At 36.4% G+C, this 13937-nt stretch overlaps 1 protein-coding gene across 1 annotated transcript in view; it reads right to left on the bottom strand.

Annotated features, from left to right (window-relative positions):
• The window catches only part of TMA16 (translation machinery associated 16 homolog), a 20089-nt gene extending 6376 nt beyond the window's left edge, over positions 1-13713 (bottom strand). The window contains 5 exon segments of the mRNA XM_019470217.1: positions 2404-2552; positions 3650-3734; positions 4538-4575; positions 13192-13304; positions 13610-13713. Coding sequence (XP_019325762.1) covers positions 2404-2552; positions 3650-3734; positions 4538-4575; positions 13192-13304; positions 13610-13654 — 430 coding nt within the window. The 5' untranslated portion in view covers positions 13655-13713.
• Between the last annotated feature and the right edge of the window lie 224 nt (positions 13714-13937).

Raw genomic sequence — 13937 nt, 5'->3', positions numbered from 1 at the left:
GCTTAAAAACAGTTTCCAGCTGATTTCCATTTATCCCCAATCTCTAATTACAGTATTTAGCAGCAACTATTTTCTCTGAATGAATACTGTCCTAGACAGAGAGCAAAAACCTGCAGCAGCTGTGACAACAAATAATGAATGATTTGAGATTGTATTTAATATGTGAAGTTGCACCATGCTCTCTGAATGCTTTACTTACTAATACTATAATAACCTCAAATTTTGCTTACAATATTTCTGGATTCTTCTTTATTTTTATGTTGTGCTTGTGCATTTGACTCTTTCTTTCTAATCCTATTGCTTTTTTTCTGTCACCTTTCCACAAAGCAGTAGGGGAAAAAAGGAAGACCTAAAATTTAACTTAAAATTAAATTAACTTAGAATTTAAAAGCAAAACCAAAAAGGAGATTTTCTACAATTGAGCTATTTGATGACATCCATAGTATCTACCTTCTATGACTTCCCCCCCCCCCCTTTTTAAGAAAGCAAATATTACACATGAAGTCACACAGCTATTCCTGAATTCCTCTGCCATTGCAGGATATGAAAATACTAAGTAACGCTGGCAAAATTTTGAGCCATTCATTTTCTTTATTGGTAAAATATAAATTAGGGGGAAAGGGAATATGACACACGACCCAAACCTTGCCATGCTTTGTATCCTAACCACAGAACAATATAGGTTTTTCATGTCTTCCATGATGCACTTTCACTGTTAGAAGGACTGACTGCCTTTGATTAATTCTTTAGCATTAAAGCCAAGTTCATCGCTCAACTCCAACGTGCTTATTTGTTAAAGAAAAATACATAAATTTCACTACTATTTTATACTTGACTCTCCTCAAAACAACTCTTTGCTTTTTGCACTTTCGTTATCCCTTTGTCTTTCTCCCTTATTTCACCAGATCACTGCTGCTTCCCTTCAGCCTAGTTCCAGCTATCAAATTTTCAGTCTTTTATTTCTTTCTCACATGTAGCCTGCATCTGTGTGCTACCTCCAAAACCAAAAGTACTTTGAAAAAGAGTTTAAGTGTTTCTTCTTAAAGACAACTATGCACCGTAAGAGGAAATTTTCAGCTGTGATGCTTATGTTGTGGTTTTCACACATGATGCTCCTCAGATTTCATGAGATGATCTGCTGGCATAGATGGCTACCCCAGATAAAGATAAATGGTAATAAAGTCAACGAGAATATCTGGCATTATGATTTTATTCAAACTTGTGATAATGGCCAAGGTAAATGTTTAAAAACTCAAACTGCTTTCAACTAGGCTCTTATCTAGAAGATTTTAAATTTTACATCTTTGGAGGTTTTGTGGGTTTTTGCTTATTAAGAGGTTAAGTGTTAGGGCCTTCACACACACAGAGCACTTTCACTCCCTCCACCACCATCTCCAGTAAGTCAAAGAAAGAAGCATAGCTCCTCTGCCTGAGAAGAACAAGAGGGAAAAATGTGTTTTTCTACTTGCGGGTTATCATTATGCCCATAGAAAAGAGCCTGTAGAGTAGATGTGTCAAAATAGCCCAAGATTTCTTCCTGGATTACCTAAATTTTAATAGGAAAACTCCAGAAATACTCACATTTTGGAAATACATCTGTACTACAATTTCTGCTGCAATCGTTCTCCCACATGAAACACTCTCAACCTTAGTGGAATGAAGAGTCTCTTTCTGAAGATGTTTTAGGCCCGTAAGTTCAGAGGCTTTGGTTCTCCAAGTTCATGAAACCTAAAGCCCTCTCTCTCATGACATGAAACTTGCTGAAGTTCCTCATGCCACTGGGTCCACCTCAGTGGAAAGGGGCAAGTCAGGCCACAGGTTTATCCCTAACAGTAAGTTTATATATTATCGAAAGAATGTTAGAGGAAGCTGTGTATAAAAACTTCATTGGCACAAGTCCAGATAATGAAGCCCACCTAAAAAAAGTAATTAATTTGTAGAGAAAGTGATGTTGGTTATTCCCCACAGGAGCAAATAAAGTCTTCATGCTAATGCATGTTAAAACATGCACACCCACTAAAGTGCATTTTTAAGATAAAAAAGTCTTTGTATATAATGAAAGTCCAAGCAAGTTGCTGAACAGAATTTGTATTTGAGGCAGGTGCATTAAATCCCACTTTAGTTTCAAAAATATGTTATATATGCCTGCACTGAGGCAGTACTAGCAAAGACGCACAAAGGCAAAGTAGTAAAGCAGAAACATGAGCCAGATCTCCACCATCTTTTTTCCCTTTTTTTCACCCTGCCCCTTCTCCCAAACTCCTCCGCAAGGCATATATACCTAGCAGTTAGTTAATTCCTTTGAAGAGAAAAATAAAGATAACGCCTAGAAATTTCACTTAAGATTCTAGCCTTGTGAGCAGGAGATGTGACAACAGGATTATTTCTAGTGTTTTTACATACCTATTCCATAGCCTTCATAGAGTTGTCTTTCACGTTCTATGGTCTGCTTGATGACAGTCTCCCGTGAACCATGCTGTCTTCCTTGTCTACCTTTAATACTGTTTTGTAATTCAATCTGCTCCAATTCAGCATTAAATCGACACATATAACTGAAAGAAATAAAATGCATTTATGCTAGATGCAATCATGCAAAACAGAATTACTTTGGTAATCTAAGAAGTTATTTTACTAATTGTATTTATTTTCTAAATTAGTCAGAGATATTTCTTAGATTTGAACTATTACTTTCATCTTCAAAGTGGAAGCTCCATTTAGAACTTCATTTGAATCATCTGCAGCTTACAGAAGCACTGGTTTTTTTATTTGCCTTTTTTTTTTTTAAACTATGTTTTCATAAAACAAACAAACAAAACAAAAAAACAAACACATTATTATAACAACTCACATGCTCTGGAAGACCAGTGTTAAATCTAAGTATTCCTAACTTAACTGCTGAATTTCACCACCTCAATAATAATTTTTAAAGTAAAGTTCTTCTTTGGCATGCGTTCTACATCATCTCACAAACATCTAACCCAAATCCAAGAAGTAAGCCTTTATTGCCTTTGCAGTATCCCTAGCGTTCATTAGCAGTTTACAGGTTTCATGAAGTGTAGGAAATATGTCAGAGCTTCTGAAAGGAAACTGATATAGTACACCTGTGTAAGAATACATACATACATATTATGTTATTTAGCTAGCAGGTGAAAAATTTTGACAAGCTACAGGTACATACATTCAGCAGCACAGAAATAATTGAGTTCCTTCTTAGCAGATTCAATTTTGATATTTTCTGCCCTAAAAATTGACCCACCTGAGTACTGTTTAACCTCAGCAAAGAAAATTAAAGAATAAAGGAGTAAGTAGAATGAAATCTGTGTATTTAAGTGTCTCTGAATAACCTGACTAGCAAATTCATGCAATTACTACTGTGCAAATCATTTAGAGTCCTCCACACACTACAAAAGCAGATATACTTAAATAATAAAAAAAACCCAAACAACACAACTTACTTCAGCAATTCTAGTGTGAATATATACATCTTTCAATATATAATTAACGTCAGTTGCAACAAAATCAACTATTTGATATTAATAGTAATATACAAGAAGTCCTTCTCTGAGTCATCACCACTTTACAGATCTTAAGAACATTATTTTAAAAGACAAATCAAGCTTTTTAATGCTGTTTTTAACACCAGTCTTACTTTTCAATTAGTTCACCAGCTTCCTTCTTCGTGTACTCAATTTTACTGGGGTCAAGGTGACTTTGAAACCATTGCAATTTTTCTCCTACAAGAATAAACTTAACATTAATGATTACATCATCACTGTAGCATCAACACAGATCAAAGTTCTTCAACATTTTTGAAATAACCCCCCATTTTTCAAGATTTTGAATGGCATCATAGACTCACTGATACTGTGTGTACCAGGTATGAAGGTAGCTGTAATAGAAACATTCTTACACCATTTCAGATATATTTTATGTCTTCCTTACAGAAAAAAGATGCTATGCTTTGTTTAAAATATCACTGGATCAATTACTTAAGATGGAAACTTAGGAGGGCCCCAAGGGGGGAAAAAAAACCCACAATGGCTGAGCAAGAGTTCTGATCATCACAGTTTTTAAACAGATTAAATTGAAAAGGTACAGTATCAATCATATGAAAGAGAAAAAAAATATTCCAGGTTGTGTCCCAAAATTTTGAATTTACTTGCTAGCACAATGTGTCTGTTGATGTACATATATCATCCTCTTTTACAAGCGATTAAAAAAAGCATGGAGACAAGTACAATAAATACATGTACAGATGTACAAAACAGACACTTGGTCTATATTGCCCTGTTGTCACGTACACTAAAGACTAGGCTATACTCAGCCCCAAGTTCACCCTGTATATACTACTTGAATGAACATGTCAGGTATTTTAGCATTTCAACAAAGTCTATTTTAAGATTACAGGGTCAGATTATAGAGAAAGAAACTCTAACTAGAGTATCTATAAAGTTGGTAAAACGTAAAAAATCTGTGAACGTAAAAATCTATGCTAAAAAGTTGAGTACTGTATTCAGTAACAGAAGTTTCTGCTCACCAATGATACTCAAACGCAAAGCTTTGTCAGTCTTCAACCTAGCAGAGAAAAAACAGATATGTTAGCCAGGAAGGAGTACCATACAAATAATTATCTTCATTTTCTTTCTCAAAAAAAATCTTTTTTTTTGGAGTCAGAATGAAAGTCAAGGTAAAATTTCAAATAGAAGTATTTGCCAAATTCAGAACAATGTAAAACTTATTCTGCTTAATCTAAAAATTCTACTTTTTAATAAAATTACTATCTGAAATTTGTCCATTTTACCTATTAAGTTAAACAGTTTCTTGGAAGCAATTAAATGGAAAAAAACAGGATGAAAATAGGACACAACACTTTTCTCAGAGCAGAGCAGAAGTATTTCACAAAAGACCTGCATTGTAATAATTTCATTAAGTATTTCTATATTCTGCTGCTATGTTTAATGAGTTTGGAGATCAAGAACAAAGATTTCACCGCACTGCATCCTTGCAAATCAAGCATACAATGTGAAAAATACCATTCCAGTATCTAATAAACTTGTAATAATTAAAGTTTGTGCTTAGTGAACAGTAAGAGTTAATATCTTAAGAAACCAAAATTAACAACTTTATAAAAAAGGTTAAAAAAAAGTCCATCTCAAAGTATTTTTCACTCCACCTCAATCTCTGGCAGAATACTTGAAGCCTTCTGTACTCTATGGGATGTGTGTACACAACTCAGCTTGGGATTAATTCCCGTCCTATTGAGCAGTTCTCAGAGAACACAAGTTTTCTAACAGGTAATGCAGTGCCTCACGCATTTTCGTCCTGAAGCTCTCAGATTCAGTCTGCAGCAATGAATGCTGCTGAATGTCACTTTATTTCCAGAAAGGAAAATAATACGTTGTTGGGCTAAGTATGAAATTTGTCACTGGAAAAAAATATCCTAGCCATGCACATTCAGTATATATATCCAAGGACCTCTGATAAATAATAGGAAAAAAAAGTCAATTTTAATAAGCAAATTGATAAAGGATAAAGAAAATCATAAAGGATATCATCGACAAAGAACAAACAATGCCAAAATTCAACACAGTTCAAAGCTAGCATGCTCCTTCATTAAATTCCTTATACTCTATAGAATTTAATGAGCATTTTAGTTAACTGAAGTAATTTGGAGCACAGAAGTCTGTCACCTGTCACAAAAATTCAGATCAAAAGAGAAAGCCCTACTTTCCAGAGACAAACATACTTGTGTCACTTGGCCACAAACCTACATTATTAAAATAAAGATTAGCTTTTTCAAGAAGTATTTCATCCTCTGAAGACCATCTAAAAGCCACTTAAAAGCCAATGCACAGCATGTGTGAGCTGCTAAGAATTCCACTAACGCATTCAAGAAAAGCCTTTTTACTTCTATAGATGCTCCAGCATCTGATAAGCATTTTTAAGGCAAAAGTCTATAGAGGTCAAGCATGGGATTTGAGTTTTACCATACCTGCCAAAAAAACCTAAGCTGGTTGATTTAATTAAAAGATTTTAGTGTTTAAACAAAAATGACTCTCGTTTCTATGGGTTAAAGGACAGACCTGGATGAGACTATGTAAAATAGAAAGGAAAAATGAGTTAGATTAGAAGTCAGCTTTAAAACTCGGCTGTAGATGTCTTCAATAAAAACTGTGGTAGGTAGCCTACAGAGGAGTTAACAGCAGGGAGTTTTGAAGGGTAATAGCGACCAAGAAAAGGACACATATTCCACAGAGTGGAACTCCACACCAGCAGTCCCTGCTGTGAACCTTGCATGGCAACAAAGCTAGCCGAGCACATCTGCAAAGCGTTGCCATGGAGAAAACTACGATGCCATCTAGAAAAGCTGCCTGATTAGAATCATAAATTATGTCATGTATGTCTGCTTTAAAACACTACAAACTAGCATTTGCACCTGCAAGGGTCACTGCATCATTTATTTATCTAGGCAATGAAGTATATAACCAGGATTTTCTTCTGGAAGAAAAGCCTTCAGTCTCTAGGTGTACACAACTTACTTCAATATGTGAAATAACAAATGATAGGATCAGATGTTGCCTTATTGTAGTTTTCATAAAACCCTCACCTCAATGACTGCTAGAAGACAATAGTATTAGCAGGGAGGCTAATCAAGTAAAGTAAGTCAAAGAAAGTTCCTCTTGTCTCCTTCCACACAATGAGCAACATCTTTTGCTCAATGGAAAGAGAGGATGAGGATAGGGATACAATCTTGTGGCAGGCTGTCACTTCTTAATGATTTTCTTCTCCACCTGCCTCCCAAAAATCATCTGCTTAGGCACTGATTATTGATAAGGATGATCAGTGGTTTTCTTGATATTTACTAGGTACTTAAAAGGTTAAAGCCTTCACGCTCCATCAGCGCCTATTTATCTCAGATTGTATTCAACTGTTCTACTCTAAATACTAAAAATGAATAAATATTTGCCAAATCAGTTTACCAATTCAGTATTTTTCCCTATAATATCCACACATACAAATGCCATCCATGGCTCTGAGAACTAAGATAGGTTCTTTCATTATGAAAAAAAAAAATCATGGTTGACAGGACATGTTTCCTTGTTTCTTGTTGCTAAATACCTTCCATATTTCTCCCTATACGTGTCCGTTTTTGTTAGCTTACGCACCAATTAGTGGCTTGGTTAAGCATTTTAGGATACTTCCATATGAAAATCCCTCTATAAGAATTAAAAATTCTTATTTTTTTGCAGTTCATTTTTTTATTTCTGTGAACAAAACAAATAATTTTAAGAGCTAGCATTTTTTCAGTTCCACATGAAGAATCTGCAAGAGTACATCTCAAAGCATCACTGCTGCAAACAGCGCAACTAGAAGCATAGTGGCTCAAAGGAGATTAAGAAGTTAGACAACAGAAAAGCTAAGGAGAAACAAACAAAGAGCTCCACAAGGAGATATTTTAAGGCTACTGCTTACTCCTAAGGGGTCGCCTCATGCCAGATCAAGAAATACTGTAAAAACTCCATAGTTCTCATACCTTGGAGCATGACAGTATTAGACTAGTATATTTGTAATGAAAATGCAGAGACTCCTAAAAAATTTACAATATATGCACAATAGAAAGGGTATATTTTGACTCGGGAGGGAAAAAGACAGAAAAAAAAATTCCAGTGCTAGATCAGCTTTAGCTACCAAAAGCAGACAGAGATGTCAGCAGTTGCAAACAACACATGATTGGTGTTGGTACATCACTACTAAGAGAAGTTCCAGGAATATCCCATTAGGGCCTGGTTTCCTAAAGCGTAGAAAAAGCAGTGTTCTACTGGCGCCAGTGAACCAGCTATTGCTGTCTCATAAAAACATCTTTGTAATTATTTAACAGAGCTAACAAGTTGCCTATAGGAATAAGGATTCACATGTAGATTAAGAGAGAATAAATTGGTAGTAATACACTGGAATTTCTTGCTGCGCATTAGACCTTGAGGAGAACTGAGAAGAGGGATGCAGGCAAGAAAAAGGTGCGATTCAAGTGAACGAGATGACTTAGGAATGTAGTCAGTTTTCTAAAACCAACTGGTCTGTCTCCTCTTATTATGGTCAAGATTGGTCTTTTGTAGTGCAGCCAGTTTCTGGACAATAAGTTTATTATTACTGTCATATTTCATTGAGAATGCTTGCACTGAAGAGTATCTGGACAATGGAGGCTGTAAAAGACTTCTGCAACTTAGAGCAGAATTTCTCCCTCCTTCTTCCCAGTGCTGCATTAAGTATTGAAATTCCTTGTGGGTAATGTCTTCCCTTTGTTATTATGTTGTTTGGGCAAAAGATACTTGAATATGCATCTCATAACTAAATGCAATTTCCTTTCCTGTTCAACATAAACAGGAATGTTCACAAGTAGTTATTTCTCTTCCTCCATCATATAGAAAGGTTAAAAAGTTAAATAGAAGCCTAAACTGTCCCTAGTCCTGAATCCTGTCTCCAGCCAAGTACCAAAGGAAAAAAAAAAAAAAAAAAACCACAAAACCGAAAGAAACAAACCACACAAAATCAAAGCAGACATTTACTGATACTTCTACAAGAGACATTCTTACCTTCCAGTAATATGCCATTCAAGGGCTTTCTACATCCAAGGTAATACCTTTGTATTGAATAGTAATCAACAGATAAAATGTACGTATGTTCAGAAAGTATCATTGCACAAATTTAGCCAACCACAATTACAGCATCTTCTGGCAAGTAAATCCACAGCTTAATTAAAATACAGACGAACTGTATGAACTTCCTAGATTCATTGACTGTCTCTGATCAGTTCTTCCATGCTGCAGAAGTGCATTAGCCTGTACAGGGAAATTATCTCCCTTACTCAGGGCTGGTAAGATCATATTGAGAATACTGCCTCCAGTTTTAGGTCCTCCCCACATTTAAGACAACTTATTTCTATACAATGAGAAGCATGGTCAAAAAAGTACCAGATTTGTAGATGGGATTAAGAAAGAAAATACTGTAGAGATTACGAGGCAGCTTCTCCTATTTACTGCCAAAGGACGTATTAACCTTCCAACCAGAGAATGGGGTTGTCATTAAATAGGAGTAATTTGGAAAATTGTTTCTGCAAATATTTCAACTTCAGTAAGTCATTTTCCAGTTAAAAAGCCTTCAGTAAACTTACTGTAGTTAAGTCACAAATTTGGAAGCAACGTCAGAGCATTTATTTAGTATTATCAGCTGCCACTAAATGAAGACATTTACTAGACCTGCAAAAGCAGTGAGGAAGAACAAAATTGGTGCAGGCTACTTCTTTTTCCTGAGCGTAGGAGTGGAAAGCTTTCCTCCATCCCAGCATCAGATATTTATCTTGTCTTTTTCAGATCTCTGCAAAATGAACCCAAACCCCACCATTATATTAAAGAAACTGAAAGCTAAGTAATTAAACTAAAAAGACTGGTTAGTGGCTAAACTGACTGTTTTTAAACACATGCTTAACTCCCAATATTTAAAAAAAAAAAAAAAATCTTAAGATTTAACAAGCTGATCATTAACATAATAGAGATCCAAAAGAAACTGGAACCCTTAAGACTTTTAAAGACACTAGGGAAGAAAAGATATCAACATTATTCATGTCTTTCGAGCTAAATTGCTCTTCAAGCCAAGACAGTACAGAAAATAGAATACAGACAATTGGAGGATGTTTTTAAATGCAAATTATTTTTAGAACACCACCACAAGAGCGATCTACAAAGCGCAGATCTGTGAATAACACTAGTTAATTGTTTAGGACCCAGAACTGCGAGATGTAGAAGTCTTATTTAAAGACAGATCATTTTGCTATCACAATGTGCTCTGGATGGTCCAGACTGACACGCTACTTTTGGTGGAACAGTTTCCCTATGCAAAAATGAACGGTTACATCTTTTACCATTAGCCTAGAGGCCTCACACTTGAAATAGTAAGGGAGCTTGGAAAAGAAAAGGCAACAGAGCCTAAAGAAATGGATAGAAATCTACATCCTCTAATCTTAAACTGAGTTTCTCTCTGTGGAGCATCTCTGCTCTGTGAGGCCCAAAAAGGATAACTACCAACATCCTAAAGATAGCCTAATAGAAAGGATAGCTATCTACATCCTCTAATCTTAAGCTGAGTTTCTCTCTATTAAGCACTTTTGCTCTGTGAAGGCATTAGGCTTCACTGATCCCCAAAAGAATTCAGGATAAACCATCTGCTCTTTCATCGGGCTGCTTGAAGCTCACCTTGTATTAGCTTGCTTGGCTGCCAATATTTAATCGTTTTTCATAAAATGGCGCTTTTTCCTCAGGTAACCCGTGACACATACCAAAAGGTAGTCTGCTTGTTTCACTTGGAAGGATTCTGCTGCCATGACTAGCTCCTTTTGCTACATTTCAGAGGAAAGAACAGGAAGGCTAATCATACTGCTATAAAGACCACTGTCTCTCAAACAAGTAAAAAACTCATTTATAAATAAGTCTGTTTCTTTTATGTAAAATTCCTTTTTAAAAAGCAAATAACTTTATAAAGAAAGGCTGAAGTAACATGGTAGACTTACATGTGTTAGCAAAAACATTTGAACTGAACTTAAATCCTCCAAAAAAAGCTTTCATAGAGGATTAACCTGTCATTGTGCACAGGGGAAACTACTGGAGCCCAAATGAAGGGCAAGGAGCATTTAGCTGTCTTCAACAGCCAGTGGCAACGGGTGCTAGGAGACAGAAGGAAGATGCTGTAGCAATTGTTCTACATGTACTGCTAGTCAAGATAAGGTGTTACTTGCAAGGCATAGGAAATAAACTGCCTAAACATACACCCTCAATTCATCCTTGTGTAACTTGGTTCTCCAGCACTGAGAAGTTAACTGCTGTTCAATCCAACAAATCCATTTTTTTTAGTACTGCAATTATTGGTGCAGTTTAAAAAAAATTAACATGGTTGAACTGAGAGCTGCATGCCACGATGTATTAACTGGAGCATCTTCTGTAAAACTACAGCCGTGGGGGCTAGTGCAGAGAAAAGACTGGTACTGTAATTTGCTGAGCTATGAGACTTAATCTACTCTGGCAAGCACAGGCAGAAATCTACATAGTAAAGACTAGGCACTAAAACTAACTCTCAGATGAGCAAGTCTTGAAATTAATACATTTGGTGACAACTGCTGAAAGAAAGAAAACTTCCAATAAATTAAAGAATTTAATTTTTTGTCTGTCATTGGGGGACCTAGAACTTTTTTTTTTTAACCGAACTTAAGGGTTAAGATCATCTAGATCATCATACGAGAAAGGACAAGGTGTGTTACAATTGCTTACTACGAGTATATCTGTCTAGAGAATCAGTTAGAAAGTCAGTAATATTTCCAATTTACTGAACCCTGTGTGCTCAAAACTACTAAGTGGCCTTTGGCTCCTAAATCAGTTCTGATTCCATATTTTGCTCTGTAGACGTCAATTGGCAATGTCGGCAGTGGACTAAGACTAAGACTCCACTGCCGCAAAGGTGGGTCCAGTAGTCCAAGACACCCTGATGCTGTTCTGGATATCCTTAAAGCAGTAAACTTTTCAGCTGTTCATTTCTTACATACTATGACTTGTCAAATCTAGCTGCCTCAGTAACAAAGCCTAGTCAGTACAAAGCCAGCATCTTTTCATTCCTTTTCATGGAAAGGGTGACCTAATTACTGCAATATTAACGCATTAAGCAGAGAAATGAATGATGCATTTGGTACTCTCTTACCTGCAACAAAATAGATTGCCCTGTGCTATCTCTAACATATACCTTAAAACCTTCTCCATGAAGAAAAGTAATTAGACAGCAAGTTAAATGGGAGAATACTATTCCAGTGGGAGTTCTTTGCTTTAACTTCTTGCTGTTGCAAGAGGAACCAAAAGTAGCACTCTAACAAGACATGTCAGCACAGGTGTCTGTATCAGTATAATTCTACCCACAGAGACAATCACTAAACGATTTGATTGAGTGTGCCATGTCATAATGAATAATCAGTACATCACTCTTTCACTCAGTAAGTTTTCTTGTGCATGTTTTTCTTTATGGCAAAGTCACAGATGTAAGCACTAAGACTCAAGTATGATTCAGTTATCTTTTGTGATTAAGTGCTCTGAGTGGCAGTTATGAGGCAAGATGAGAGAGTGAAGGGACGAAGTAGTCAATTTAGCACTAGGAAAATAATCTACAATAAAAACTTACTTACAATCCGTAGTCAGAGAGCACAGACAAAACATGAAGCAGCAGGGAAAACTCCTTGCACATTAGGAAACTGCCCGATCCTCAAAACATGCTACTTGTAAATTCGTGCAGCAGCTCTGGTTGAGGCTACATGACACAGCTATGCTAGTAAAGGGCCCCTTTCTAGTTAGAGCAACCTTACAACTTTGCTGTGGATAAGGTTGTACATCCATCCCCACCCATAAAATTGCACAGTCTCTAAGGAACATTTCAACTGTACCAGGAGTTCCCAATTTAATACCTTCAGACATATGAATATTTGGGCTCAGCTCACATGGTCCATCCATATACTAGTATACTTTGACAGAAAATGCTTTAAGAACTTTCTAAACAAACAATCACAGCGTATCAACTAGCAAGCTGAGACAGAATGGAAACTAAAGGCCAGTCTTCTCCAGCTATCTTTTCCCTCCGTGGAAGGGGGAAGTAAAACTTAAAAGCAGAAAACCAAACTTGCCATGGAACAGCAGGAAATCACCAAAGAGGAGTTAACTATTCAGTTTTATTCAGAAGTCTCTCTTCTGCAGGAAGGTTTCTGGGTTTCCTTTTCTATGAACTTAGCACTTCAGCACAAGAAGCTAGACCCCAAGCAGGATTCTTACTATATCTTGGAGTAAAGTCAAACTAGGTGACTAGGCTTCACGTGCAATCACCAGCACCATGCCATTCAGATTATAAAAAGCAAAACGCTGCAATAAAAAGAAACCTAACTTGTAAAGACAATACCAAAAATCAAGTAGCAGAACTATATACTTTGTATAAGCTGATTTCACGAATGTAAACCTGTCAGTTCACATGGCACAGCAGTACTGTTATATAGGTCTGCCTTTTACCTTAAGGTTGTATCAGCATAACAGTCCCCTCCCACCACCACCCAAACAAAAAAAATCTACTGTGATGCTATCCTTTGGTCTGTACACAGACATTGCACAGTCAACTTACTTTTCTTTCTTTTCCTGTTTGTGTGCTTCCCTTGCGAGCTGCGCGGCTTTTCTGCTGTAAGGGTGGATAACTTTTTTCTCTTGCTTCCCTCCTTGGGTTTTTCGTAACTTTGGCTGAAAAGAAATCAAAGATACTATACACTGCTAAAGTTAGGTAAAACATTAAAGGGAGCACACGCCATGGTAAAGACTTAAAAGGTCATGCATCAGTATCTCAGAAAGCCCTTAACTTACAGTAGCAGCTTATCAGTTCCACCAGTTAGATCTTACCCTTCTCAGCAACAAACAAAATTACTTGAACACGGTACATGCTGTAACAAAACTACTGGAGCACAGAAAATGCTGTAAAAAGTCTTATATAGTGACTACTCTCAAAATACCTATTTTGTAGAACCCTACAGCTAGGAAACTAATATTACCTCTCCGTACCTGTCCTCACTCAAGCTTCTATCTGATTGTTGCATCTGGGTTTCTGACAAAGACCATATGTAATGTGTACGACATAACGAAAAGGATTTTCTTGTACCTCCCCGCAGACCATGAGAATGCCTCACACCAGGGAGCAGCTTTCCTTCCCTAGCCCTTCATGAAGCACAGAGAGAGAACACCACTAACAAATTTAAAAAATACTATAACGCTAGTTTAAGTTATGTTACTTTTTGGTGAAAAAGTGTTTTAACAAAACTGAAAGGCTTCATCAAACAATATGCAATTTAAATTCTTTAAAGTCTTTAACTGTGTGCAAAA

Source organism: Aptenodytes forsteri, unplaced genomic scaffold, assembly GCF_000699145.1.
Source record: "Aptenodytes forsteri isolate BGI_AS27 unplaced genomic scaffold, ASM69914v1 Scaffold13, whole genome shotgun sequence".
NCBI classification, from domain to species: Eukaryota; Metazoa; Chordata; class Aves; order Sphenisciformes; family Spheniscidae; genus Aptenodytes; species Aptenodytes forsteri.
Note: the sequence above shows the minus strand (reverse complement) of the source record. Positions and strands in the feature narration are given on the sequence as shown.